We start from the raw sequence: 27802 nt of genomic DNA on the forward strand, positions 1-27802 counted from the left end.
AGCTAGCCTAAGGCTGACATGGCCATTTTTTCATAATCAGTGGGAAATATATTTGATGCAATCTATAACAGATCCGAAGGTTTCAACTGATGTAGTTACAGAGATACATGGACATGATGTGGGCAGTGGTTGTGTGTAATATTTTGGCAGCTGGACACATTTCAAGCTCAGAGTTGAAATACAGTATGTACTGGAAATTTGAGCAGTGTCAGATTATACAAAATGTAGGCTATTTGGAATATGTGTCAGCATTAAATGTAGTGTCAGTAAATATTGTGAAATATTTGTATATTCTTTTTGGATATAAAGGAAATTACAGAAGATAAATAATCTAAATCAGCAAAGCTGAAAGTGGGGAATTCTATAAAGCAACAAATTAAATTGAAACAATTATTAATTATTAAGACACATGTCTGCTTATCTTAGTTTTTATCTTGGAGATGATACAGAATAGCCTCTTTATCACATAAAGCTTTGTATTGATGATATTCATGTCGTATAAACTATGGCATTTCCATGGAAAAACAAATCTCTTTATAAAGAAATGTATCTGTAATCTTATTACAAAACCCCTCACACACACAAACACACACATACATGCACACACACAGGCATGGACACACATATATCAATTAAACATCATGTGTTGTATTCATTCGCTGTATAGAGTATGTGACAAAAGTAATCACTTTAGCTTACAATTTTGGCATTGAAGACATTGTGCCTGTAAACTAATTAGACAAATCTAATGACCCTTCCATGTAACATTTAGAGCATGACACTTGTGCACTGACACACAAGCTTCTGACTATGTGCACCATGCAATCACTGAAATGATATTCAGATGATACTGATGTCCATAACCCATTTAAGAGATAAATTAGTCAAGATTTCAGGCAGAGGAACCTTTTTTTTCAAATGACACTGCCTAGTATCAGTTTGTGGAAGGCAGAATTATGAGGGGGTCCTTTTTCATCACCATGGTGATGATCTCAGCATTTGCATTTGAACGAATATAGCAGGTTACACAACAAAACATTGCGCTGTCCTCCTTTTAGTGGTCATTTACCTGAACCAACTTTGTGTGCTCCATGCGCATTAGAATACAAGATCATTTGAATAAAACTCATTGTACCCAAAGCTGACAAGACAGATGGCAGAGTCCTTAAATTTGCCCAACTGCATTTCGCACAAACTGTCGTGCTGCTTATGACATTGCACTGCATATTTTTGTGTCCTTCGAAGCAGCACATTGACAACTGTCAGCTCCTAACATGGCTTGAAGTGTTTGGAAGAATACTTTTGTGACTGGCTCCAAAATATACATATTATGGATATATTCATAATAATAATATATACATATGTATGAATATTAATTCATTCATTATGCTTTACACAATTATGCATTTTGACAAATGTTCTACAAAAGCTATTTTAATATACAATAACACAGTTATCAGTATGAAATGGACATCAGCTTTTAAATCTTTTTTGAAAACATGCTGTGTAACAGTTCATGTTGTTCATGTATTGGAAGTGATCTTAAATAATGTGGCTATAGACTGAGCTGGGTGCCCAGCAGCTAGTATAATGCTGATATCATGAATAGCTGTTAATCTACACAGATGAAATGAATGTCTTGAAACAAAGACACCAAAAATCAAATAGTGATAAATATTGCTTGAACTTGTAGTAACTGTGTGGTCAGGGTACAAGAAGGGTTGATCGTGGCTCATAGTGGAGGTCTTGAATATGGGTTGGTGGGTGCAGGAAGACGGTAAGAATAGAGGATTATGTGAATCTGGTGGAAAGGAGGTTGTGTAATTAATCACTAGTTCTGCATGTAATACAACCTCGTGGGCTTGTAATCTCTTATTTTTGGTTTAGACTTATGATTTAGAGAATCTGGGTTTTCACAGAAAGATCTTTCTGAGTAAGCCAAGGCATTACATGGTATCTGGGGTGCCTCCATTTGATAAGGCTGCCCTCTGCTTTTTCCTCATCTTCCTCCTCCTCACTCTCCATCTCACTATTTAACAATGCCTCTGCCTCATTGTCTCCACTGAATTCCAATCTCCAAACTTCCAGCTTCAGTAAAAAAAAAAGGAACACAACCACGCAGGTAGCAAGCTGAGATGGAATTACATGCAACTAATGAACCATCACAATGTCAAAGAAGAAAATGCAACTAAGAAAAACAATCTTTTTTTAACTGACCTTAATCCACCTGACAGAAGTCACATAAATATCATCACCCAGTAGGCACTGATGATACTGACCCTGATTTTGTGATGATGAGCCAGAAAGCACTAAAGGGGTAAGCCCCATGATGTTATTACATAAAGGCTAGTTATCTCAGCTACTCAAAAATCACTTTAACAGAGATGGAAGGCACACTCCAGCTTTTAATACAGAACTGATAAGAAATGTTATGCTCACCCTGCAGCGAATGTTACTACAGCAAACAATGTTGCTATCATATGCCAAAGCCAACTGTGACACATGGACTTTTTTTTATCTCATGCTTAACTTAGAAGCCTCAACAACCATTACATTAAGACATTTAATTGATACACTCTTTTTATTTTATTTTGTGTTCTGGATAATCTTCAGCATAATGTTTGTCTGAGCTGTCAGAGAAAAACATAAACATTATCTCAATAAAACAAAGTAGATCTATAAACCATGAATTAGGAAACAATTATCTTTAAATATATGCAGGTATTTATACAAAGAACACACATGAAATCTTTTGCTAGAAAATAATGCCTATGAATGCGAAACACTCCATCAACAAATATTTTTTCAGCACTTGCTGGCAGCTTTAATGTTGATTTTACATTTGTCAGCTGTGCACCATTTTAGGACTTGACCATTGGTTCACATCCCATAAAACAGGGTTTAAATAGAAGAAAAGAACATAAGAGAATGTGAGAAGAAGGATAGGGTGGAAGATGAGGGGTAACCTACACTATTCCAATGCTGTCTGTTTTAATTGGCGGGTGCAACCCAATGGTGACGTGTGATTTCCAGGGTGTGACAGGTGACACCCAATCAGTCAGCACTGGTTGCTAGTCTCCTGTAGTTCCTGGGATGGGCTTTCCTATCAATTCCATGCTCATATTACTTCACCTGTCACAGACTGTTGACAAATTTTGTCCAGGGGAAAGAAGTATACCCACGTCCTGCTTGGTCCCATCGTCAGTCTTCAACCAAGCATGTAATCTGTCTCTGGCTTTGTTATATTGATATGGATCAGACACGATAACTAATCCACAGGTTCTGACCAACATTTGTCTCCAGTACCAGCTACTGTACACAGCCGTAAACATAACTTACTGTCCCACTCAGTTCTCTACGCATCTGTTCTCTGTGCACCTGTTGATCATGCTGGATGTGAGGGGGTGGGGGTACAATGACCGTACTCTGCTTTCCAGGATGCTATGTGAAGTATCCATTCTTTTTCATTTCAATTGACCCCCATCATGTTGTGTGGATTGCATTCTTGATTGCACTCACATGTAGCAGAGTTCAGAGATGAGTAAACGCAAGGGACGCCATGCAGAAATTGATGTCACCTCATAGAGCATCACACTGAAAGTATGATTAGTTCCTTTGCCCAGTGACATTGGGTCTGCAGCTTGGTGAGTTACTCATCTCCCTGGTTGTATACTGTGGATGGTGGGGGCCTTGGTTTGAAACCTGCAGCAGGCCTACTCTTGTTACATATCTACCGAAGCAAATTTTTATTACATTTTATTCATGACTTTGTCATGTAGCTGAAAAGCCAGCTCTGTTTGCTGTCATACTATCATGTCAACATTGTGGTTTATTCATTATGCCATCCAATTCATCCAACTTAAATGGACTGTAGGATTTGGATGATTCCTGAATAGTTGAAGTGATTTGTTTTTTGCTTTGGAGGTCAGAGTGATTAATTCTCCTCAATGATGACCATGGCAGCTATGGCTAGGTGACCAATGGGGTAAAAGTCTGAAAAGACACAGATCATTGTATCACCCGGGAAGGGAAGGTTTCAGTTGGTATTCAATTGAGCTTATACGTGCCAGTAGAGATTGCTCTGATTGGTTGTGAACCTGCATTACACTGTGTCAACAGCTGCTGTGCCAGCTGCACAGTCCTCCAGTCCAATGGCTTCACCGCCCAGCTGGGGGATTGTAAAGTAGGAAAGAAACAGTGACTGAGTGAGGGTGCCAATGCCAGTGTACTCCCAAACTGATGCCGTGTTGCCGCAGTAGTACAGGTTTAGAATTGTGATTTATAAACTGTGGATTAAAAGAAAGTGGCATGGAAAAGTAGATTATTATTTATTGGTGATGTTTTTGTTTATATGTGTCTGATCGTGTCCAGAAGGTTGATGTTGTTGGATTGTTTTAAGCCGGAATAGGGGTTATCTGTAAGAAAGTGAACATATTGGTTTCACTATGTCACATTTTATTTGTAGCCAGATGGTGTGTGTGCGTATGTGTGTTTTATGTCGACCAAATAAGGATTATTGGGCCAGGGATTCAGAGCTGTTTTTAAAAATGGGTTACATTTTTAAAAACTTAGTTACACAGACATTTGCATTGCCTTCTTCACCACAACACACATTGCAGGTGAATCAGAACACATCAAATGTTCAGTCCAGCAGGAAAGCCAGAGGTCATTCCTGAATTTTGAATACTCTGGTCAAGGTTATGCAATCATGCTCCATTATCCATTTGCATTTACAGCACATTGGGTATAAATGTCTGCAGGGTGAAACTGTGCACCTACAGACAGTTTGGCACCTACAGACTGTACTTCAGAAATTAATCATAAGCTAAGTTTCCTGGATCAGCAGGGTCCCAGCTAACACAAAATATTTTCACAATGCTACTGGAATGTTTTAACGCTACAACTACAATGCAGAAATATTACAAGAGCATTTTGTGTTAGGTGGGTTCTCAGCATTCAGGGTAATACTGTTCCTCTGACACACAGGTTTCTTTAGATTACACAGGAGAAATAATTGCGGTTGTCTCTGCCAGTCACTGGCTAGTGGTCACACTCTAAGCTTTCTACTTTCGCAACTTAGCAGGTCATATACAATACAGTTGTATGAACTACAGTAGAGTTCATGGAAACTACACAAAAATAATTACAATCACACAAGACAATGAAATCGTTACAATCACACTAGACAAGAAAATGTCACAAACCTACCGAGGTGACACAGGACCTCCATTATCTTTTCCCAGCAAAAGGCAAAAACAGAACACCTGGAAACCGAGTGAATGCTTAAATATGAAAAATAATTTAAAAAAGAAAAATTACATAATCATTTTCAAAATTAATTAATTAATTAAAATGCCCACACATTATCCTTGCCAAATAATTATATGCTGAAGTCTTGGTCATGATTCATTCATCTATAAAATATGTGGTGGAATTGGACAACCAATGTTGCTAAAAATTGAGGTTGGGGGGTGATGTGTTCCCTGTTAAACAGATAAAAAGTGATCAGTGCCCTGAATATTGTGCAAATTTCTGAGTGTGGTTTAGTTAGCAATACGAGAGTCCACGGGGATATGATCATATCTATGTGTTGTCATCAAAATAGCTTGTTTTATTGAAGGCACAAATTTATGTTGCCTCTTTTCTGCCTCCCATCACTTTCTTTGTCCCCATAATTTTGTCTTTTCTTTTTATTAATCGGTCCCACTTTAACTATTCCCAAGTACATCTCTTCCTCATAACTACTGTGACCTGCCTCCCTCTAGACTCTTCAATATCCCTTTATGGACCGCATGTCTCTTTCTCTATCCCTTTCTTCTCACCCTAATCCGACAATCTCCCTTTCCTACCTCTCTCACTTCTGTCACTCTCTCTGCGCTGTGACGTCAGTCTTCAGAAGAAGATGGCGGCGTGTAAGAAGGCGGAAGGTGAGGAGGATTCAGGGTTTCTTAGCGCTTCTGTGTTTGTGCTTTCCATTTCCATTTACTTCCACCATTACCATGCCCCTTTCAATCAAGGGTTGGTCGTGTTTGTATGTGTGTTTATATTCCGCCACAAGGGAATTTCCGTGCGATTTCGCTTTACTGTGAGACATGCTATAAAATATTGAATATGCTAACGAGCTAGCCGACCAGCCAGCTATTTAAATAATGAAATATGATAATTTCAACGGGACAATCGGAGTTGCCTCTACAAATACATTTAAATGTGGTGTATTGTTATATGCATGTTCTTCGTGTGAATTATTTTACTAGTCCCCGTGCAGACCGTTGTCAGATGTATCTAGCTGTGGTCGCTAATACTTAAAATGGTTTCTGTCAGTCCACTGTGGGTAGGTAGGTGAATTGATCCCCTCTCCACCAGGGATGGGGGCTTCGGACGGTGGGGCACAGCTCACGACAGGCGCTGGATTGGGCCTGCGTGAACGACTAGCAAGACTGACAGTTGCGTGTAAACGAAAATGAATGTTAGAAGTCACTTGCAATGTTTGCTAGCAACGCGTGTAAATTATCAGACATTATTACAAATAAACTGGCTAGACGCTGACATCGTTTTATTCTGGTCAATTTTTCGAGTACACTCCACAGCTTCTTTGCTTGCTAATAGACAGTGACAGTGAACTAGTTGGTATCATGTAGCTAGTTAATGTTAATGTTAGATATCTGGTAGTCTATACAGACAACATAATCACCCCGTGATTTACTGTAACTACTGGTTAGCGAGCAAGCGAATCGTAAATTAATTTGGTATCATGCTGAAGTATAGTTAGCCAGTTTGCCATTTAAGCTACATGGCAAACATGCCATCTAAGCTACATGGCAAAGTATATTTTTCTAATTTTGTGAATTAACCAAGTTATGCCGCCTGTAAACAATTACGTTGGATAAACGGTTCGCTAGTTAAGCTAGCTAGTTAAGCTGGCTAACTAACGGGCTGGGCGACTAACGTTAGCTAATGTTCTGTCGCTTGCTGAATGGAACGTATTTCCGCACTTTCATTAATATAATGGAAGGGTCGCTTGCATATGCAGACTAACGACGTTGAATTATATTATGCCAGCCAAATGAAAAACTCGAAGATTTGACAGGTTGACTATGTTCACTAACTTATCCGGTTTAGTAATCACTTCTAGGAAATGGGTAATGTAACGTACAGTAGCTACTTCGCTGTAAATTACACCTGATGTTGTCTAGCAACCGTGTTTTGGTGTGTTTCTGCGGGCTTAACATTTAAGAGCCATTTTTGTGATCTGTCTGAAAAGCAGTTGTCATGACTGTGACATGCAATGAGACTTGAAGACGAGATCGCACGATCTTTTTTTAGCCAGTAAGCAATAATGCATTACAAATGTATTTATCACGATTATATATTAACTTGTGAGTTGAGAGCGCACAGAAACTGCACGCATCAGTGATAACAGCAGTTGTACAGCCTTTTTATTTATGTTTTGTGTGTGTGTGTGTGTTCGTGTTCGAGTTGCCCGTCCTCAGGTTGAACCCACAACCAATTATTGAAATAACCACTGGTTCAGTTACTCTGGTTACCAGAGTAACTGAAAAACAGTCAGTCAGATGTTTTTCAGCCAGAAAGTTATGAATGCTGACAGAATGGGAGTGTAGGTTTTTGAGAGAGTTCTCCAGGATTGCAGAAATTTCTGCAAAAAAAATTGACAACTGTAGTTAGTTATTTTTGGTATACCTGAAGAAGGAACACAACCAACAGTTGGGAATGTCATGTTTTGAAATCTTGCAAATATATTTGCTAGAGTATGGGAAGATGTACCTTGGCACAACAAGCTTATACCCATCAGAGTGATAGGTGGTTGGCAAAATGAGAATTGCTGGAAAAGAGATTTTCCTGACTTTTGTGCAGTAAGACTAAAACACAGTTCGTAGCAGAACAGTTTTCTAACTTATATTACAATGGTAATGTATACAGTTGTACAAATATGTTGGGCATGATTAATTCCGTTGGATATTGATGGCAAATGTATATGTGTACGGTACATTAGCTAATTGAGAGTGTTAAGTTACAGAGCTGTGAAGCAACCATTCTGTGCGCTGGTCATTGTCGTTTGGTGTCGGTGCAGATCATGTTCATCTTTCATTAATGATTCACACCTGTACAAGGCTGCAGTGCTATCATGGTTACACCTGTGAATGCCTCCTCTGCTAAATCCATCTCTTGTAGCTACTCTGTATTAAGGCAAGCTCCTTTATCAGGGCATGGTACTGCTCTTAATACTCCATAAAGTGAAGCATTCACACACAGACCTGATACAACATTGAATAACCAGTGACATTCTGTGTTATTGACTCTTCAGAGAGAAGAGGTACTGGGGAAAGTGGGCTAGCACAACAAGGATGAAGCATCAGTGTAGCTAACAAGAATATTCCAAAATCTTAGTACCCTTAGCACCAACATTGTTGTAATATTTGTAATTCAGAGTGAATACAGGAGATAGAAGTAGACTTCTCAAATCCATCACAGTCTTACTTGCACCTTCTAACAGTGCAGTGCGTGCATGCTACTGAGAACACATAGGTTGCATTCCGTGGCATTATAGTTCTGTTAATTGGACACCAAACTTAAAAATATGTTGCATTACACGTTTTTGTAGCAGGTACGCTTGTTCATGGCGACTCATCCTGTCACCAATTTGCTTAGCATGGATTAGGTTGAGGGGTTGAACTGAACTGCCTCACCAGTCACAACAAGAGCAGTGTCCCCTCTGGGAGTTGTAGTCTAAATCCTGTGTCCACCTCTTTCCTCCATACCCCCTCTCGGCTGAAGCGTCTCTGAACCGCTGCTCGCTTTGACTCATTTCCACCCTCTGTCAAACAGCAGCGGCGAAGGGCTCAATTTATTGAGATGAAAATTGAATCTAATATGGAAGCGGGTGTGTGATGCGGTTAGCTGGCGCGCGCTTTGCCGTGCTATTTAAAGAGGCGCTTGCGCTGCGGATGAAAAATGAAACGCATTAATAAATCCGGTGGCAGCGGAGGCTGGGAAGAAACCGGTGCCCAAAAAAAAAAAAAATGTTCAGAGAAAAAGTTGCACTCACGCTATGCATGCGTCTTGTGTGAATGAGGCTGCCCTTTTTCTGTGTACGTGTGTGTACACACAGGTGTGGGTAATTAGAAAGTGATTTTGTCGTGACAGAAAATAGGACTAGGTCAGGCTAAAAGGATAACACTGCCTTTGAGAGAAGGTCCACACTGATGATGATGAGTTGGATCTTTTCTTCCATGTTATCAAGCCATCTCGCTTTCTAAAAAGGGCCTCACATTGTTTAAACACCAGAACAAATTGAAGGCTAATTAGGCATACTTCTCATGTTCTGTCATTTAGAAACTGGGTCATAGAGTGTTGCTGCTTCCATCCAGGTTGAAGAGACCTTATGAATCACAGGTGCACACGTCTGGCCCTGGAGGTTCTCTGACCTGAGGTTCCCTTCCTCCCGGGAGCCTGACTACCCAATGATGTCACTCGCTGATCTGATTGGTCAGATTTCAGTTAAGGAGTGATGCCTTTGCTGCTAAGTCTTTTGCATGAAAAGAAGAACTTTCCTGATTTACATAGAGCTGGAACAGGCCGAGGGTTGCGTGCCCTTGGTTTACATGGTCCGACGTGTGGAGTTCATGTCGCAGCGTATCAGCGGCGACGGTTGTCAAGTTGTGCTTAACGCAGGGCTTTTAGAGCAATCCCAATGCTGGAGTCAGACAGGCATCACTTGAGTTCCTGCGCTCATTAAAATGAACTAGCTGTAATACAGTGCCTGGCACGTGAATCGGCTCCAATGATGTGGGAAAGTTCTAAGTTTGTAAAAAAATGCTGGAGATGTGTGTAAAACATGCAGACGTTCGATAGAAAAGGCCTTGACCCTCCCCTCCTCCTCCCCACTGCCGAAAGGTGCACAGACAATGATTTAGACTCCAGAGCTTTGTTCAATACCAGTTAGAACGGCTAAACCGAAGTATGGGGTGGTTTTGGTGTTATCGTGAGATGTGTCTATTTCATATTTGTCTTCGAAAGTTTTAATACATTATTGTCATGATGTGTGGTAGTTTTTGTGAAACCATGAGGAGTTTGAACTTTGAAGTTGATGGGCGTAGCCGACCATGGTAAACGGAGCGGAGAGTGGGGAGAAGCGGAGTGTGGGAAGTGAAGATGGAAAGCAACGCAGGTTCTGCAGGACCCCCCGACCAAGAGGCACTTTTAAAGATGGGCTTTATAATTGATGAAATTGATTCATTATGGTCATAATGTGCCTGTACTTATTGTGCCTAATATACCCCACGCTCATCCTCCAGCTCAGGGGATCTAATTGGGTTTTGATGAATGACAAGCACGGCGCAAGACCTAATGTTCATGTCTCTGAGGTAATTGCACGGTTAGTGACAGCATTGTAATAATACGGGTAATTGGACCAGGGTGTATTATCGGCGAGGTTGGATTTCAGGTTCTGACTCAGAGCTTGACCCAGTTACCTCCGTGTCTGTGAACTGGCCTCATATTCTCCCTGTTATCACCCTGTCTTTCTCCGACTGACACCGCAGCTCTTTATTATTACATATATTTTTTGGTGAAAATCTCTTTCTCTCTGTGCTATTGACTTCCTTCTCTCGGTCACTTCGCTCCTTCTCCGTCTGTTGTCTCAAGATCATTCAAATCCATTCAAATTTCCGATAGGCTTCATCGGCATGGCGCCTGTGGCACCACCGCATCGCCAAATGAGGCGAAACGATAAGACTGCAAAAACGGTGACGTCACAGGGGAGATAGCAGGACGGCTGCAGCCTCTTGGAAGCCTCCTCCATCAGATTCCTTTTACGTTTTATGTATCCCTCTTCTGCCTCCAACTCATCTGTGTCTCACAGTCTCTTAGCCTGTGCTCATCCTTGCTCTCTTGTGTCTGTTTGAATTGCAAATGCGGTGCGTGGAGAGTTCTCAAGTTTGATTGCGGGTGCAGTTGCCCACACACGCACGCACCCTCTCTCTGAAACACACGCATTGGCTGGTAAAGCAAATATCAGTTGAAGAAGAAACGTTTTTTTTTTTTTTATGGAAGGAGGCTGTTGTCATGGTTATGGGTAAGGCTTTAAGCCCTGTTGTCTTTAGTGCTCTTCGGAGAAAGACATCTTTATGCATGTAGCACCAAGGCTACGCCGTAATGTTTTGGGTATCTTTCTGGACACTTCTCAATACAGTGACTGAGACAGAGTGGGATGACAACTGAACTTGTGCAGTGCGAGATGTTTTCGTCATTTTCCTTTTCATGGCCCATTTTTCTGCTAATCTCATTTTCTGAACATCGTTGGTCATCTTCAGACTGTACAAATATGTGTACACAACACGTATCTTTGCATTTACGAAGAGAACGTTCAGGTTTGGATCCACCCCTAATAGCTCCTTAAGGAAGAATGGTAGAACCGGTCTCTAACATATTGTTCTTCATTAGCCTACTTGCTATTAATTTCAGACTGTGCTTTCTTTTCAAAAGATGGAAAATTCCTTAAAAAATATAAAAATGTGTTTTTCCTAAGAAAATGTATATGAGTGGAATCCCATCACTGTGCCTGCACTGTATCTGCAAACCATAAGCATCTGGTGTGTGCAAGTAAACTACACACTGTCCTTACAATACTGTTTATGTTCCAAATGAGTGCAATTTTCCACTGAAAGGCAAACACCAGTACTTAAATACACATAGCTGTGATATGGACACTGATATTGCACATCGGTCTCTAAGGGTGGCTTTGTTGTTTAACAGGACAAAATACATAAATGACCACGTGAACACACAGATACCACTGTACCGTATTTTACATTTGTTCTGCGAGATTATGGAAGTATTTATCCTTTTCTCTCTTTTACTCTTTTCCTCTCTCTCGTTTTTTCTTCCCCAGCCCTCCCTGCGTTTAATTTTGCTATCTTTCTCCCTCGCGCTCTGTCTCTTGCAAAGACGTGGGAGAGAACTCAGGAAGATTCTGCACCTACCAGTGCGGTATCTAGGCAACAGAGAACGATGGAGAGGGAGTGGAGGGGGGGAAATATGTATAGAAACAGAATGCAGAGCTGAGTTGGCTTACTTCCACACATCTCTGGATTGGCTGGAAGAAGCTATAAATTCCCTGCATTTACATTCGCTGGATCAGTTCTCAATTGTTTGAAACAGAATTCTGCATGAGGCTGATGCAAATGAGAGTCAGTATAAAATGTTTTTTATGTATATTGTGCTTGTAGTACATATGTTGTGCTTATATATTTCTATGTGCATATATAAATGTAAATCATCAATTGTAAATTATTCAGTTGTTGGGCAATTATTTTATTATTGTTATTATTACTTTATTTAATTAAAATGTTTATTTTGGGATAATTCTTGTACTACATCGATTATTGACAATCTTTTATAGTGAGAGGGTGTGTTTTGTATGTGAATTTTGAGACTGTGTTTGTTTGTCTACAGTGCAACAAATCCCTCTCAGTTTTCACTGTGAGGGGCAATAAAATACCTTCCTCTTGATCTTGTTATGCAACCTTTATACTGAGTTTCTTTACCGTATTGAATTTATGTCATAATCTATTGCGAGCATCTGCACATCTTGTGTAACATGGTTATTTTGGGTCCAGACAAGAGCATCACATAGAGGGAGGGGAGTTTTACAGGAGCACATTTATTTTCCCTTTAGCGACATGCTAAAGCAGTCTCCTGCTCGGAAAGGTGCGCAGGTGAGCACTGACCGTGTCTCGCTCTCCGTTTGTGGCAGTGTCGGTGTGTGGGCCACCCTGGAGTGTGTGAGCGCCTCCTGCTGCCTGGAGGAGCTGTGCGTCGCTGCTGCAGCTTCACCATGAACAACAAGGAGAGCACGACTGAGTCCGGTGAGAGAGCCCGTCCGCGTCACCCGCTCACAGATGGAAGCGCGTCGCCGTAGCGACAGCCACGTAAACAGTGACACTTTCTCTTTCTCTCCTCTGTGCTCCGCTGCAGAGAATAACAGTCAGATGAAGGTGTTTCTGCCCAACAAGCTGCTGGAGTGCCTGCCCCGCACCTCCACCCTACCCAAGGAGAGACTGCGCTGGAACACCAACGAGGTGAAGGGCCGAGCGACGAGCGGACGGCTGGAGCGAGGGACGGGGAGGGAGAGAGGGAGAGAGGGACACGGAGGGAGAGAGGGAGGGAGGGACGGGGAGGGAGAGAGGGAGGGAGGGACGGGGAGGGAGAGAGGGAGGGAGGGACGGGGAGGGAGAGAGGGAGCGAGGGACACGGAGGGAGAGAGGGAGGGAGGGACGGGGAGGGAGGGAGGGACGGGGAGGGAGAGAGGGAGAGAGGGATGAGGAGGGAGAGAGGGAGCGAGGGACGAGGAGGGAGAGAGGGACGAGGAGGGAGAGGAGAGAGGGAGGGAGGGAGGGACGAGGAGGGAGAGAGGGAGCGAGGGACAAGGAGGGAGAGAGAGAGCGAGGGACGAGGAGGGAGGGAGGGACGAGGAGGGAGAGAGGGAGCGAGGGACGAGGAGGGAGAGAGGGAGCGAGGGACGAGGAGGGAGCGAGGGAGGGAGGGACGAGGAGGGAGAGAGGGAGCGAGGGACGAGGAGGGAGCGAGGGACAAAGAGGGAGAGAGGGAGGGAGGGACGAGGAGGGAGAGGAGGGAGCGAAGGAGAGGAGGGAGGGAGGGAAGAGGAAGAGGGTGATGAAAGACGGGCGGGGCCGGAGCAGGGTTGTGTGAGGACACGCCGCTTGGCCTTTATGGTCCTCGAGGGATGCAAATGTGTGTTCTCCTGCAGATTTGCATATTAGCGGCTAATTCATGCCCTGGGCCCCTGGAGATCGGGCTACCTGTCCCACGCGGGAGCGTTCGTTAGGCAATTATCACCTGAGTCGGAATGAAGAGCAGCCGTGCCCCCCCCCCCCACCCCCTGGGGACAGGTGCACACGTGGGTCATAGTGTTGCAGGCAGTCGGCTGTGCTTGATTTGGAATGTGAGAAGAAGGGGAAGTGGATGTGCGTACGCAGCCCAGCCCTGATTAGAGAGAGCTGCGGGGGCGACAGAAGAGCGAAGGACGCAGAGAGAGTGAGATGACGAGGGTTGGCAGAGTGATATCAGGCTGAGGTGAATTACCGCAAAGTGAAGATAGAGAGCAGGTGACACCCGGTGACCTCCCAATGTTCAGTGGTGTGATTGGCTCGAAGAAAAACGTTGTTTACTTAATGACTTTGACATTGGCAATGGTCGAAATTATGCAAATCATTTTTTTAGATGTGGTGATATAAGCTTATTGCTGTTGTGGCGAATTGCTTCCTAGTTAGCTTCAGAAAAAAACTCAAATATCACATAATCAAATTCAGTGACATAATATGTTCCAAGGATAATGCATTTGCGTAATGACACATTGATGTCAAGGCCAAATTATGCCGATTATTTGTTTTTTTTGTGCTGTGATTTCCCCATTGTTGTGATTAATTGCTTACTAGTTAGCTTTAGCCAAAAGACACGCGTGTCACAGGTGGAGACGAAAAGGCAAGGAAATACGAGGGGAAAGTAGGGCTTACAGACTGACCGTTTTCTTTTGCAGGAAATTGCGTCCTACCTGATCTCCTTCGATAGACACGAGGAGTGGCTTTCCTGCACGCTCAAGACCAGGTGACTGCCCCCCCCCCCTCCCCCACCACCACCACGTCACTGTGACTGCCCCTCCCTCCCCTTCTCTTTCCCTCACACTCCATTAATCTTTAACGTCTCCTTGCGCAGAGTGATGTGACAGGGTTTCAGCATGATTCATTTTTAACGCTGTGCCCTAGCAGCAGAACGTGTTAGAGATTCTGCCGTCTGGCTCTGAATGGCTGCATCGGTGCAGCTAATAAAGTTACGCAGGGCTGGAATGCAACAAGCTGTGGTCTGCTGTGGTCTGCTCTCTGCAAAAGAAGCTTGTGCTTGACACAGTGCATTGACGTCTTAACGTGCAGCAGGGTAGCATGGCGCACCTGTGCTCTGCAGAAGGCGCACATTGTGTTCTTTCACCCGCAACAAAAGCAACGCTCCATTAGCAAACCCATACTCGTGTGCTTTAACCTAACCGTGCGTGGAACTGTCTTATATTACTGGAGGAGGAAAAATAATGTGTGTGTGTGTGTGCATGAGCTCACATGAGTAAGTGCTTGCGTGCGTGTGTGAGTGTGTGAGTGCATGAGTGTGTGCTCTCTCATGTCCATATGTATTTATGTAAATGTGATTATACTGGCTCCTGCGTAAATGAATTGCAGATAAGAATCGTTCGTTGCTCTCCGTCTTGGAATAACACATGCAAATTGCCGAGCTTATTAGAATCCAGTCCTTGTAAGAGTTGCATTATCTACACTTGATGAGGCTGATTCTTGTAAGATGAATGTTTCCCGCTGTGCTCTTAGGATGACGTGCATACTGAAGGCCTCTCTCCCTCTCATTCCAGGCCCCTCAATGGCTCCATCATACTGTACAACAGGAAGAAGGTGAAGTACCGAAAGGACGGGTACTGCTGGAAGAAGAGGAAAGATGGCAAGACTACGAGAGAGGATCACATGAAGCTGAAGGTTCAGGGCATGGAGGTGAGCACCCCCTGCTGGACAAGTCTGGTGAAAATTAATTTAGTCGCACAAGTACTGAAACACAAATAACCAACTGATAAAACACAAACACAATTGATGAAACACTTTTTTTCAGCCATGGAAAAACATTTGAAATAGTTTAAATCTAGGATAATATGAATATTAATGTCATTCAGAAATTTCAAATGGATATTTCCCTGACATTTTCATTTACAGAGTAGTTTTGACTGTGTGTATAGTAGAGTCAACTGGTTCATTGAAATAAATGGAAATGAGCCAATAAACAGTGATGAAAATCGCTCCTATTGCAGTCTTAACTAATCTTTTTTCTCTCGCTTCCTCTCTCTGTCCCCCTCCTACACTCCCTCTATTCCTCCCTCTCCCTCCCCTCAGTGTCTTTATGGTTGCTATGTCCATTCCTCCATCGTCCCAACATTCCACAGGAGGTGCTACTGGCTGTTGCAGGTTTGTACTTAAGTCACACGTCTTCTCACATTTCTGTTTAGCCCGCATGTGAAAGAAACATACAAATGCTACTGAAATCTGAGAAGCGTGTCAATACTGTCTTTCTTCCCTAGACCAAAGTAATAATAATAAACGAACAATTCTTCCTACTATTAGACTACGTGCTCCATGCGGTATTGCAGGATTACGTAGTGTGCTGGTGTAAGAGTAGGGTTTTTTTACAGTTCTGCGCATGCACAACAATATGCTGTTTTACAGTATCTGCTAACTATGACACCTAGGCTCTGTTTCACGGAGCAGGATTACTGACTTAGCTGGATGACTGCACTGAGTAAAACCCGGAATCCTTCCGAATCTGGAACATGGACTGAAGTATAAAGAGCTGTTCTGGGTTTTACTCTGGTCAGTTATCCGGGTAACTCTGGAATCCTGTGTCATGAAATACCCCCCTGTAGTGTAGGCAAGTGCATCACTTGTATCACTACCTTTCGTTCAGTACTGCATTATAAAATATGCACTTTTAGTGTTGCTATAAAACAAAATCTTAATTTATGGATTTAATGTAGCCTAACATTTTATTTAGGCTGATTAGGTTTTTATGAACAAATCCAATTCTTCTGTAAATGTAGGGCTCTTTATCATAGCTTAGTTACTTCATTTGTTGGTCCTGGTTTATTTATAGTCCCATTATAGAGTAGAGATATTGAACAAATATCAAACATCAGGTCTGTCAGATCGTTTAGATTTCATTTTAATGAGGCATATCTAGAAATGATGTGTTCTGGGGAAACCAGGGGGCTTTATAATGACATTTAATACAGAATCTATTCGTGTAGACAGACAATAAAAATAAATGAGATGATTATGAAATTCCGATTAATGAGGAGTTTAGTGCAACATTGATTGGCTTCAGACACATGGTTTATTGAAGAAGTGTTTTACTGTTGTCTGATTGTGTCTGTCTGTTGTGTGTGTGTGTGTGTGTGTGTCTGTCTGTCTGCGTGTGCGCACATGCGCGGACATCCATGTGTGCATTTTTTGTGAACGGTGTCTGCGCTGCCCCAGAATCCCGACATCGTGCTGGTGCACTACCTAAATGTGCCGTCCCTGGAGGATTGTGGGAAGGCGTGCGGGCCACTGCTGTGTGCGGTGGCTGACCGGCGGGACAGTCTGCGCTGGACCCGAGAGGAGCTGCTCTCTCAGCTCAAACCCATGTGTGAGTGTCCCCTCTCAGGCGCTCGCTAACTAGCCCTGACTCAGGTGCTGGCTAACTAGCCCTCACACTCAGGCGCTCGCTAACTAGCCCTCACTCTCAGGCGCTGGCTAACTAGCCCTGACTCTGGCGCTGGCTAACTAGCCCTCACTCTCAGGTGCTCACTAACTAGCTCTGTCTCAGGTGCTGGCTAACTAGCCCCCACTGTCAGGTGCTCACTAACTAGCCCCCACTGTCAGGTGCTCACTAACTAGCCCTCACTCCCAGGTGCTCACTAACTAGCCCTCACTCCCAGGTGCTCACTAACTAGCCCTCACTCCCAGGTGCTCGCTAACTAGCCCCCACTGTCAGGTGCTCACTAACTAGCCCTCACTCCCAGGTGCTCGCTAACTAGCCCTCACTATCAGGTGCTGGCTAACTAGCCCTCACTCCCAGGTGCTCGCTAACTAGCCCTCACTCTCAGGTGCTTGCTAACTAGCCCCCACTGTCAGGTGCTGGCTAACTAGCCCCCACTGTCAGGTGCTTGCTAACTAGCCCTCAATCAGGCGCTCGCTAACTGACCCTCACTCTCAGGTGCTTGCTAGCTGACCCTCACTCTCAGGAGCTCGCTAGCTGGCCCTGTCAGGCACTCGCTAGCTGGTTCTCTTTGTGACAGGACCTCATTCTCTTCAGATTCTTCACTGAACAGGGTTGTATTCTGTCCATTTCCCACAGTACCGGGGCCTGATCTTCTCCAGTTCTTTTTGCTAACAAGATCCAACTGTACATACAGCTGTTTGGATTGTAGTAGTCATAATCACTTTCATCTTTTCAAGAAACATTGTCATGTGAACACAGGAGATATCACCACATAATTTCCCCATTTCAATTATTGAATGCTCATATTTTCTAAAGCTATCCTAAGCTAATACAGTTCAAACCAGTGTAAGCCGTGTAAATTGATCTAGATTAGAGCATCTGTTAAATGTCTAAAATGTAAAATTATGTGGTTTAGGGAAGGTAGCTAGTGCTATTTGAGATTTTTTTCCAGTTGCTGTATTTGTTCAACTGTTTGGAAGAATTCTACATTCTTTCATTTCGTCAGTAATTTATGAAAGATATGTTTATTTACAGTGTGCAGTACTCTTTTATAAATATCTATTTCACTATCCTGCTCTTCAAATTTTTACACTCCTCTTGTACTATTTTTACGATTGAGTTTTTAATTCCTGTATGTTTATTATGTTTCATGTAGTGCTCATAAAGCATATAAAACTGTCTCACGCCTAGCATTTTCATTGAGAATAAGCGGTTTATGGGATGGGTTTACATTGAGACCCATGTGGTCAATGTGCACGTGCGTCTGTGTGTGCAGTTCACAGCATTAAGTGGTCCTGCAGCAACAGCAACGGCACCTCGGAGTTCTCCATCGAGCAGCTGGTGCAGCACATCCTGGACTCGCAGCAGACCAAACCCCAGCCACGTACACACGCCTGCCTCTGCAGCAGCACCCTGGGTGAGGGGGTGGGGGGGGGGACGGGGGGGCGTCTGAGAGGGAACGGGAGGATCGGAGCGATGAAGAGGGTAGATGAAGTGAGTGAGAGATGCTGAGGCAATGGGAATGAAGGAGAGAGAGATAGAGAAGTAGGGAAGAGAGGTCACCTGTGTTAAGTCAATATTTCATTTGCCACGTCAGCCATGACAGTTGTTGAGAATTTGTTGGAGTGCGCTCGCAAAGACAAGAATACACAAGACAGAACATAAGACTTCTAAGCAGACATGGACCGATCGTATCTAAGCAAACAATGAGCAATACATTGCACAGAGACTAACAACCAGAGTAAAGCTATGTCGCCATAGGACCGCACCTGTCAGTTGAAGGATCTGGAAGTCTTCTTCTAAATCCTTTTTTTTTAAAATTATTTTTTGCTGATATTTTGTTTATCAGGTGCGTTCCTTTGAGTGTAATGTACAGTTGAATATAGTAACAGAAACAGCACATTGAAACAAAAAACCTAGTTTGTGACTGAGTAGTAATCCGTTGAAAATGCGTTTTTGCAGTGGGGTGGACAGAGAGATGGGGTAAAGAGATGAATGAGGGAGGAGAAGACTGACAGAGAGAAGGTCAGCAGGCCTAACCGCAGACCTTCGTTTGGTGGAAATGATTGGAGTTGATGGAAAATGGGAGAGATGGGTATTTTTCAGGGGAGTGGAAATGACTGGGGTTAATGGGAAGTGTGAGGGATGGATACTTTTTTTAGGGACGGCAGACTGACTCCTCCTCCTCCTCCTCGTCTGTCTCTTCCCCCTCCTCGCCTCCAGCTTCACCAGGAGCCAACATTCCTCACCGCTGCAACAGCACCAAACACCGCATCATCTCCCCAAAACTGCCCACGCGGCCCTCGCCCTACCCCGCCCTGACCGAGGTCCAGAACCTGGCCGCCGGCGAGGGGGGGGGCAGCGGGAGCGGGCAGGAGGGGGGCCGAGGCGAGGCGCACGGAGGAGGGGGAGGGGGAAGCGGAAGCGTGGGCGGGGACAGGAAAGGGCCCGCCCCCCTCTCTCAGCCCCAGGCCCCGGGGCCCGTGGTGACGAAGCTGGCCATGCGGAGCCCGGGCGTGTCCCAGGACAGCGCGGGGATGACGGGCGTCTCCTCCCCCTGCTCCGCCTCTTCCTCGTCCTCCTCCTCCAGCCCGCCCCAGCCCCATCGCGCCACGCCCCTCGCCCTCAGCAACGGGGGCACGGCCTGCAACGGTTTCTACGGCGACCAGCGGGGCCTGGCTACCGTCGCGCTCCCTCAGAACGCCGTCATCGTCATGACGACGGCCATCGGCCCGGGCGCCGAAGACTCCAAGAGCGAGCTGGGCTTCAGCGGCAGCGGGGCGGCCCCCTCCCACCTGTCACTCACCCGCTCGGGCCGCCTGGTGCTCTCCCCCATCCCCCCCGCCCCCGAAACGCCCTCCCCCCCCACGCTGGCCGCCTCCGCGCCCCAGACCACCATCACCGCCGCCGGCCCCCTGCCGCCCGCCAGCAGCGCCCCCGCCTCCCACTCCATCTCGCCCACCCCGGGCGTGGCCACGCTCAGCCTCACCCTGCTCTCCAGCCCCGTCATCGGGGGCCTGCTGCTCACCGACCGGCTCATCTCCGGGGCCGACCCCCCCACGTCCCTCCTGCTCCCCCCTCGCTCCTCCCCCCCGTCCGCGTGCCCCTCCCCCTCTCTCCTGCCGGCCCCGCCCCCCTCGGCCCCCTCCCCCTCCCTCGCCCCGCCCTCCCCCTCCGTCTCCTCGCCCTCCGCCCCGCCCGCCTTCGACCCCGACTCCTTCCTCAACAGCCCCAAGCGGGGCCAGACGTACGGGGGCCCCTCGCACCCGGACTCCCTCTCCCTGTCCCTCCCCCTCTCCGCGTCCTGCTCCTCCCACGGCCACTCCTCTCCCTCCCCGCCCTCCTCCTCCTCCCCCCAGGGCCCCTCCCTCGCTCTCTCGCTCTCCCCCACCTCACCTCCCTCCTCCTCCTCGCCCCCGTCCTCCCTCTCCTCTTTCTCTGCCGAGACGGAGCGAGGGAAGAACGGAGAGAGAGAGGCGCACTCCCTGGCCGTCCCCTCCACCTCCACGCCCTCCTCCGCCCCTCTCTCCCCCTCTCTTTCCTTCTCCCCCTCCCACTCCAGCACCGCCCTGTTGCCCCTGTGCTTGGAGTCCACGCTGGGGCTGGACAGCCTGGGCGTGCTGGGGCCCGATGGGCCAGACCAGGGGCCCGGGGGGGTTTCCCCTGGCCCGGAGAGAGAGGCCCGGAGGCACAGCCCCACCCCGCCGCACCGCGACCCCCAGCCGCTGCTGACGGCCACGCCCCGGCCCGCTAACGGACAGCTGCTGCTGACTGCACAGGAGCCCCAGGGTCGCCTGCAGACGCAGCGCAGGCAGGCGGCGGACAGCCCGCAGCAGCAGCTGCTCGTCCTGCAGAGCAGGCTGCAGCCCCGCCCCGAGGCCCAGGGTCCCCGGCAGCAGCTGGTCCTGGTCCCGCCCAGCGGGGCGGAGCCGGGCCGGGAGACGGACAGCCGGCAGCAGCTGCTCCTGCTCCAGCACAGGCAGCTGCAGCAGCGCGGGCAGCAGCTGGTCCTCCTGCAGCCCGAGCAGCCGCACGCCCTGCAGCTCAACGGCGGCCTCCTCTTCATGGCGGGCGGGCCGGAGGGCGGGGCGGCGGCGCCTGCGTCTCCGGAGCCCCACGTACGAGTGAAAGAGGAGCAGTCGTCCCCCTTCTCCCCGTCCTCCTCCTCCTCCTCTTCCTCCTCGTCCTCCTCCTCCTCCGGCCTGGGGTGCTACGAGGCGGAGGAGACGCCCATGGACACCAACAGCGGCGGGGAGGGCGGCGAAATGGGCAGGGAGGACCCGGACCTGTCCGTCATGATTCAGAAGAGCGCGGGCGGGGCGGAGGAGGCGGGGCCGGGGAGCACCCCGCTGGAGATCTCCTTCGACAGCCAGTTCCCCGACCTGATCTCGGAGTTCATCGCCGAGGACGAGCGGCAGGGCGGGGCCAGCTCCGCCCAAGCCCCGCCTCCGCCCCTCTTCCCCACCGGGGTGCGCTACGTGGTGCCCCCCCAGCCCTCCCCCGCTTCCTCCTTCCTGCCCTTCCCCACCCTCACCCCCGCCTGCCCTCCCGCCGGCCCGGGGCAGGAGGTGCGGCGCCTGGCGACCATCACGGACTTCTCCCCCGAGTGGTCCTACCCAGAGGTGAGGCGGGGCCCCGAGAGGGGCGGGGCTTCTGTCACTCTGAGTGACTGATGTCCCATTACAGTATTATCTTAAGTCTACAAGAGTGCAAATATGCATTCTGGATATTTAAGGTTGCCTTATTTCAGGTTCTTCAGGTTCTGATGCAAACTTGTCCACAGTAGTCGTTGACACGTGTAGGTTTTTCTTTGACCAGAAGAACAGTCGCTACACATCGTACAGGCCCGTAAAGCTCCACAGTAAACATTTTAAAACTCTGTCAAGCAGGGAGTGCAACGACAAGGCAGTTCAACAGGAGATTAAGTTCTGTCGTAGCCTCCCTGTTCAACCGCCAAATTTAAATAACTGCCTTTGCATCTGAAGGACAGTCAGCAGGTTTTATTGGTCTGTGTGTTGTGGCTGTGAATGCGTGATGTCCAGCTTGGTGTGTAATGGCGCAGGGAAGTGCGTGTGTGTGTGTGCGCGCGTGCGCATTTGCGTGTGTGTGTGTGTGTGCACGTGCGTGTGCGTTGTGTGGTTTTGCAGGTGCTGTGTGTGTATGTGTGTGTGTGTGTGTGTGTGTGTGCGTGTGCGTGTGTGTGTGCGCACGTGCGTGTGCGTCGTGTGGTTTTGCAGGTGCTGTGTGTGTGCGTGTGTGTGTGTGTGTGTGTGTGCGTGCTTGTGTGTGTATGCACGTGTGTGTGTGTTGTGTGGTTTTGCAGGTGCTGTGTGTGTGTGTGTGTGTGTGTGTGTGTGTGTGTGTGCGTGCGTGCTTGTGTGTGTATGCACGTGTGTGTGTGTTGTGTGGTTTTGCAGGTGCTGTGTGTGTGTGTGTGTGTGTGTGTGTGTGTGTGTGTGCGTGCTTGTGTGTGTGCACGTGCCAGTGTGTTGTGTGGTTTTGCAGGTGCTGTGCGTGTGCGCGCGTGTGTGTGTGTGTGTTGTGTGGTGTTGCAGGAGCTGTGCGTGGCGCGTGTCTGCGTTATGCTGGCCGCTCTAAAGGGCCTGTGCTCTGCTCTGCTCTTCCCCAGGGCGGGGTGAAGGTGTTGATCACGGGACCCTGGACGGAGGCGACCGGGCGGTACTCCTGTGTGTTTGACCAGAGCACCGTCCCGGCCTCGCTGATCCAGCCTGGGGTTCTGCGCTGCTACTGCCCTGGTGAGACCGCAGACGCTGCCGTTCAGCTTCATATCATTTCCATATTGTCGCAAAGGGACAGGCTGCACATCCATTTTGGTATAATACTTCACTGCGTTGTAGCAAATGGCTAATCCAATAATATACGACACGGTTCGCTCTGCAATAATCATCATGCCCACAAGGGGGCATACATGTCAAGCAGTAATTCAGATGTAACTGTAAAGCTGACTTTCATCGCACGTTGCTTGTAGTTGCATGCTTTATTATTTGATTTCTCATAGATTTCTAAGTGTCTTAAGGCCTACCTACACAAGCTTTAAACAACGCCTGTCCTCGCTTTCTTTTTCTTTCGTAACTCTCTTCCTGTCTTCCTCTCTCTTCCTCCCTCTCTCCGTCTCTCTCAGCTCATGAGGCCGGGCTGGTGGCCCTGCAGGTGCTGGAGGACACGGGCGGGGTCTCGTCCTCCGTGCTGTTTGAGTACCGCGCCCGTAACGCCTCCTCCCTGCCCAGCTCCCAGTTAGACTGGCTCTCCCTGGACGGTGAGTGGCTCCGCCCCCTCCCCGCCCCCATGCCTTCCGTCCGGCGCTGAGCTCCAATCAGTGTCCACTGGGAGCTGCTCAAGTATTAATGCTCAAAGGTGTGAGATCACAAATGTGATTAGAATGTTCTTAACTGAACATTCTAATGCTGATGTCACAGTCACTACTGGTAATCCACAGCACTGGAGTTTTAGAACACTGGTTTAGAATTTTGAATAAACATTCCAGAAACCTACTCTTCAAAGGGTTAAGCAGGACACACATGTTGGCCCAAATTGACCGCCACTCTACTTGTCCCTGTTTCAATGAGCCCCACTTTGTGTTTAATCAATGCCGATTTCATCAGCATCTTAAATTCTTGTTTATTATTGTCATCGACAAACAAAAACCATTTGTGCGCACAATTCAGGAGTTCCGTCTCTACAGCTGTGAAGTTATTTATTTATTTATTTATTTATATATTTTTTTTGTGTTGAGAAGGCTTGCCTAAAGATCCAGTCACCTTTGGTAGTAGGCACGCAAGCCACATGAAGGGACGCTGCATTTGATAAAAGAGTCTATCTGAAGAGCCTATCTGTAGAATAATATTTGAGAAACGGCTTATACGTGGCCTTTAGGCTAAAGCTGGTGTGTAACAGGGATGAGCAAACAGCAGAATGGATCCAGTGGCCTGTGTGGGCCCGGTGAAAAGATTTAGATTCAGCAGATGAGCTTCTCTGTTCCTGCATTCACACGATGAAACAATCGCTGCAAAAAAACTGCAGTAAAACCTGATTCGTTACCCCACTAAACATAGTCTGATGACAGTGCAGCATTACCTTTACCCTTTTTAGGTTTATATTATTCAGTACAGCATCCAATTCTGTCTTTTTACCACTTCAGTAAAACGTCTAGATCCCGGTTGGAAGAGCACTGTAATATAGAACCTCCTTTAATGTAATTCTGTCTTTAATAGTCACTTCCCTCAGACAATTTACACCCTGTTCTGACACCTTTCCTCTGATCGCAGTTCTATCCTGGAGGCCGTGTTGGACCCATTTGAGATGCCTCACTGTAATTCACGCTGATCTCCTTTTGATAACGAGTCACTTAATGGGGTGCTCCAAACGTTGTTTTTTGAAAGTCCAGATATATGTGATATTCTAAGCCCAGTATCAGCGCAAAGTATTTAGTCACATTCTTGAAGGAGTCCAGAAGATTTGCTGGGCCCATTCTCCATTTCCCTGGACTAAACTTTAGTATACTGTCAAGCAAGAAAACTAGCACCGGAGACAACATTGTAACTCTTCTTATATATTGTTACATTCAGTGGCTGGCAGGTTTATTCTATAGATGTCATATATTTTGTCTTCTTTTGTGACGTTGAGTTCCCTGTCCAATAAAAATTATTTTTAGCTGTGGTATACTGTGGACACACACTACAACACTTGTCAACTAGGTGCCAGTCAGCTAGCTGGACTGAAGCTCTGCAGCTTGTTAGTGGAATATGAGTAATCGTTTGAGTATGCCTGAGTATGTGCCATCCGGGTCTGTTGATTTATTTTGTCTGTTTTTTTGTGGGGTTTCTCTCCAGTATTTCCCCAGCCCTTATTTGAGCATATCTTATTGCCTGGATGTCACAAATAATTTTGTTCATATTTCTTAGCTCAACCTTTCAAAAAAATGGAACCCTTAAATATTCTCTTTTCTGATGTATCTTGAGGGTTTTATTCTCTAAGTCTGTTTTCATTTCCTTAAATTTTGTTTAAAATGCTGACAGCGCTCTTTAAATATATTTGTAAAATTGCTCTTTCAGTCTTGGACTCTTCAGAAGGAATTTTTTCATCTTCCATGGAGACCATCCATTCAGAATATCTTTACTAAATTTGATGGCATGCCAAGTCAAGAATATTTTTTTTGAATTTACAGCACATTGTCGTTCACAGGCATGCGATCTAGAAGTCTACTTCATTTTTCTCTCGCATTACCAACATTAGCTCATGTAAAAATGACTGGCTTGGATAAATCCATACGGCAAGTCCTATAAGGATTACCACAGACGGCAGGGTCTAGGAAGAGAGGTAACAAATTTATATGGAGCAATCATTTCATACATTCAGTAGCTGCTGATGAAAGTGAATTTGTCCAAATAGATTTACATTATTCTACAAGAGTAATTCACATTTTCCATTTTTATATCTCTCCTTCCTGGTAAACCTTTTTGGTGTTGTCTTGGAGTGTGGAGGTCTCCATCTACAACTTGTGGAACAGACCTGGATCTGTGTGCTATTAGGGCTAAAGAGGTGCATATACTTAAGTCATGCTAATGCAGCGTATCAATGTCCCTGTCAGTGTATTAAACAATTTTGAAGGGCTTGCCTAGTGATTCATGAAATCTCCATGCTGAAATGTTTACATGCAGTAACTTTAAGCAAGTAAGGATGTTGCTTTAGTGAATTGGTTTTGCCCCAGAAAAACTCCACTTCCCAGAACCCTGTCCCCCGTCCCCTGTGCCCTCCCCTTGCTGCCTGTCTCCTGAAGGCTGCTGGGAAATGGAGTGCGTTACGACTGCTATTGAATCGGGGTGGAAATAGAGTTGTATAGTTGTGTGTGGGGTGGGGGCATTGGCTGAGAGAGCGGTGACTGAAGGCAGGATGGCTCCTCTCACAGGCCTGTCAGTCACCTCAGCACCCGCCCCCGGCCTGTCAGTCACTTCAGCACCCGCCCCCGGCCTGTCAGAGTTTGCGGCTGTGGAAGAACATCACTGCCTCTTATCTGTGCGTGCATATGCCATTGAGCTTGGGCTGTGTGAAAGGCAGGGTGTGTGTGTGTGTGTGTCCCTGTCTGTCTGTATGCATATGTATGCCTACGCATGTCTGTCCTTGTCTGTCTGTATGTGTGTGTGTGTGTGGCTATGTGTGTGTATGTGTGCGTGTGACTGTGTCTATGTGTGTGTTCGCTCACTACAGCCCTGAGTGACCCAGTTGTATTAAGCTCAGTTCTTGCCCTTTTGTCCCCCTGATTAAAGTGGCTGAATTAGAGCTTATTATCACATCAGCTTCAGATTACCTGACTGCTGCTGCCACAGGAAGGATTACATACACACACTCGCATTCACACTGGCGTGCTGACATTCACTCCCTCAGTTACCCTATTCACATTCACACATGCACACACATACATGCACACTCACGGACAATACACAGCATGCATACTCACAGACACACGCACACGCACACACGTGCACACACATACGAATGCACACCCAAAGGCATACTCACGCGCACACACACACACACACACACACGTACACACACACACACACACACTTACAGACAACTCTTCATTTGAGACCGGAGTTAAATGCACGCACTCTTGCAGAACTTCACTCTCCTGCCACGCTCACTCACCAGTTCAGTCATTCACACTTGGACCAGGGTTCGAGAGGCTTCCGGAGAATTCCACTGAGCTGCACTGAGCGGCCCCGCGGACACAGATACGGCAGAGCTGCGGTGGTAGCCTTAGCTGCCGCCGACCCTCCCTCCCTTCCCCCCTCCCCCCTGGCAGAGGGGCTGGGGTGCAGCGGGGGATTAGAGTGCCAGGCCCCTGTATGGAGCGTGTGGAAAGCTGGGGGATAAAGTGGGATTCCTGGGAGGAGAGCAGAGGGCAGGGGAGAGGGGGGCAGTTATTTCAGGCCCCCGCTTTTGTTTCCTGTCATCTCTCCAGCTTTTATTAACCCTCTCTCTCTCTCTCTCTCTCTCTCTCTCCATCTTTCTGCTTCCTTCTCTCGCTCCCTTTGCGTGTTGCCAGTTCAAAACCAGTCTGGGACATTGCCACCCTGTCCTGAAGTTGGGCACTTCAGTGCGGACGCTCGGTTCGGCCAAAAAAGGCGCCTCGGGTTTCGTTTTGAGTTTTTTTGCGCGAAGTTCCTGGAAACGAGATTTATAGATGAACCCCGACGGTGTTCTACCAGGCACGCCCCGAGTACACGGTGGACCCTGCGTGGCTGCCTAGTAAATACTTGGTATGGCCAAACGGGACCGATTTAGCTTCCCCTCAGCTAAAGCACCGAACGCCAGCCGCGTTTACACCCTCCTTTTCTGGTCCGAATTTGGTTCCGCGCGCCGGGCCCCTCTGTCGGAGCGGCCCGTGGCATGGCCGTCTGGGCCCTGGAATCACGGGCGCCGCGACTTCCCCTCCAAACAT

The 27802-nt window shown here is 46.9% G+C and overlaps 1 protein-coding gene across 5 annotated transcripts in view; it reads left to right on the plus strand.

The window, feature by feature from the left end:
* The first annotated feature begins 5785 nt into the window (after positions 1–5785).
* The window catches only part of camta2 (calmodulin binding transcription activator 2), a 40305-nt gene continuing 18288 nt past the window's right edge, over positions 5786–27802 (plus strand). For 4 of the 5 annotated variants that reach the window (XM_035409143.1, XM_035409144.1, XM_035409145.1 and 1 more), the window contains exons 1-11: positions 5786–5927; positions 12773–12884; positions 12994–13097; positions 14576–14643; positions 15449–15584; positions 15978–16049; positions 17115–17265; positions 18617–18757; positions 19564–21962; positions 22970–23096; positions 23483–23617. In XM_035409143.1, the coding sequence (XP_035265034.1) occupies positions 5793–5927; positions 12773–12884; positions 12994–13097; positions 14576–14643; positions 15449–15584; positions 15978–16049; positions 17115–17265; positions 18617–18757; positions 19564–21962; positions 22970–23096; positions 23483–23617 (3580 nt within the window). In that variant the 5' untranslated portion in view covers positions 5786–5792. Of the gene's footprint in view, positions 5928–11907; positions 12207–12772; positions 12885–12993; positions 13098–14575; positions 14644–15448; positions 15585–15977; positions 16050–17114; positions 17266–18616; positions 18758–19563; positions 21963–22969; positions 23097–23482; positions 23618–27802 lie in introns of those variants that run through there. The other variant, XM_035409147.1, reaches the window with a different exon arrangement.

The sequence above is a fragment of the Anguilla anguilla genome, chromosome 3, assembly GCF_013347855.1.
Source record: "Anguilla anguilla isolate fAngAng1 chromosome 3, fAngAng1.pri, whole genome shotgun sequence".
In the NCBI taxonomy this organism is placed as follows: domain Eukaryota; kingdom Metazoa; phylum Chordata; class Actinopteri; order Anguilliformes; family Anguillidae; genus Anguilla; species Anguilla anguilla.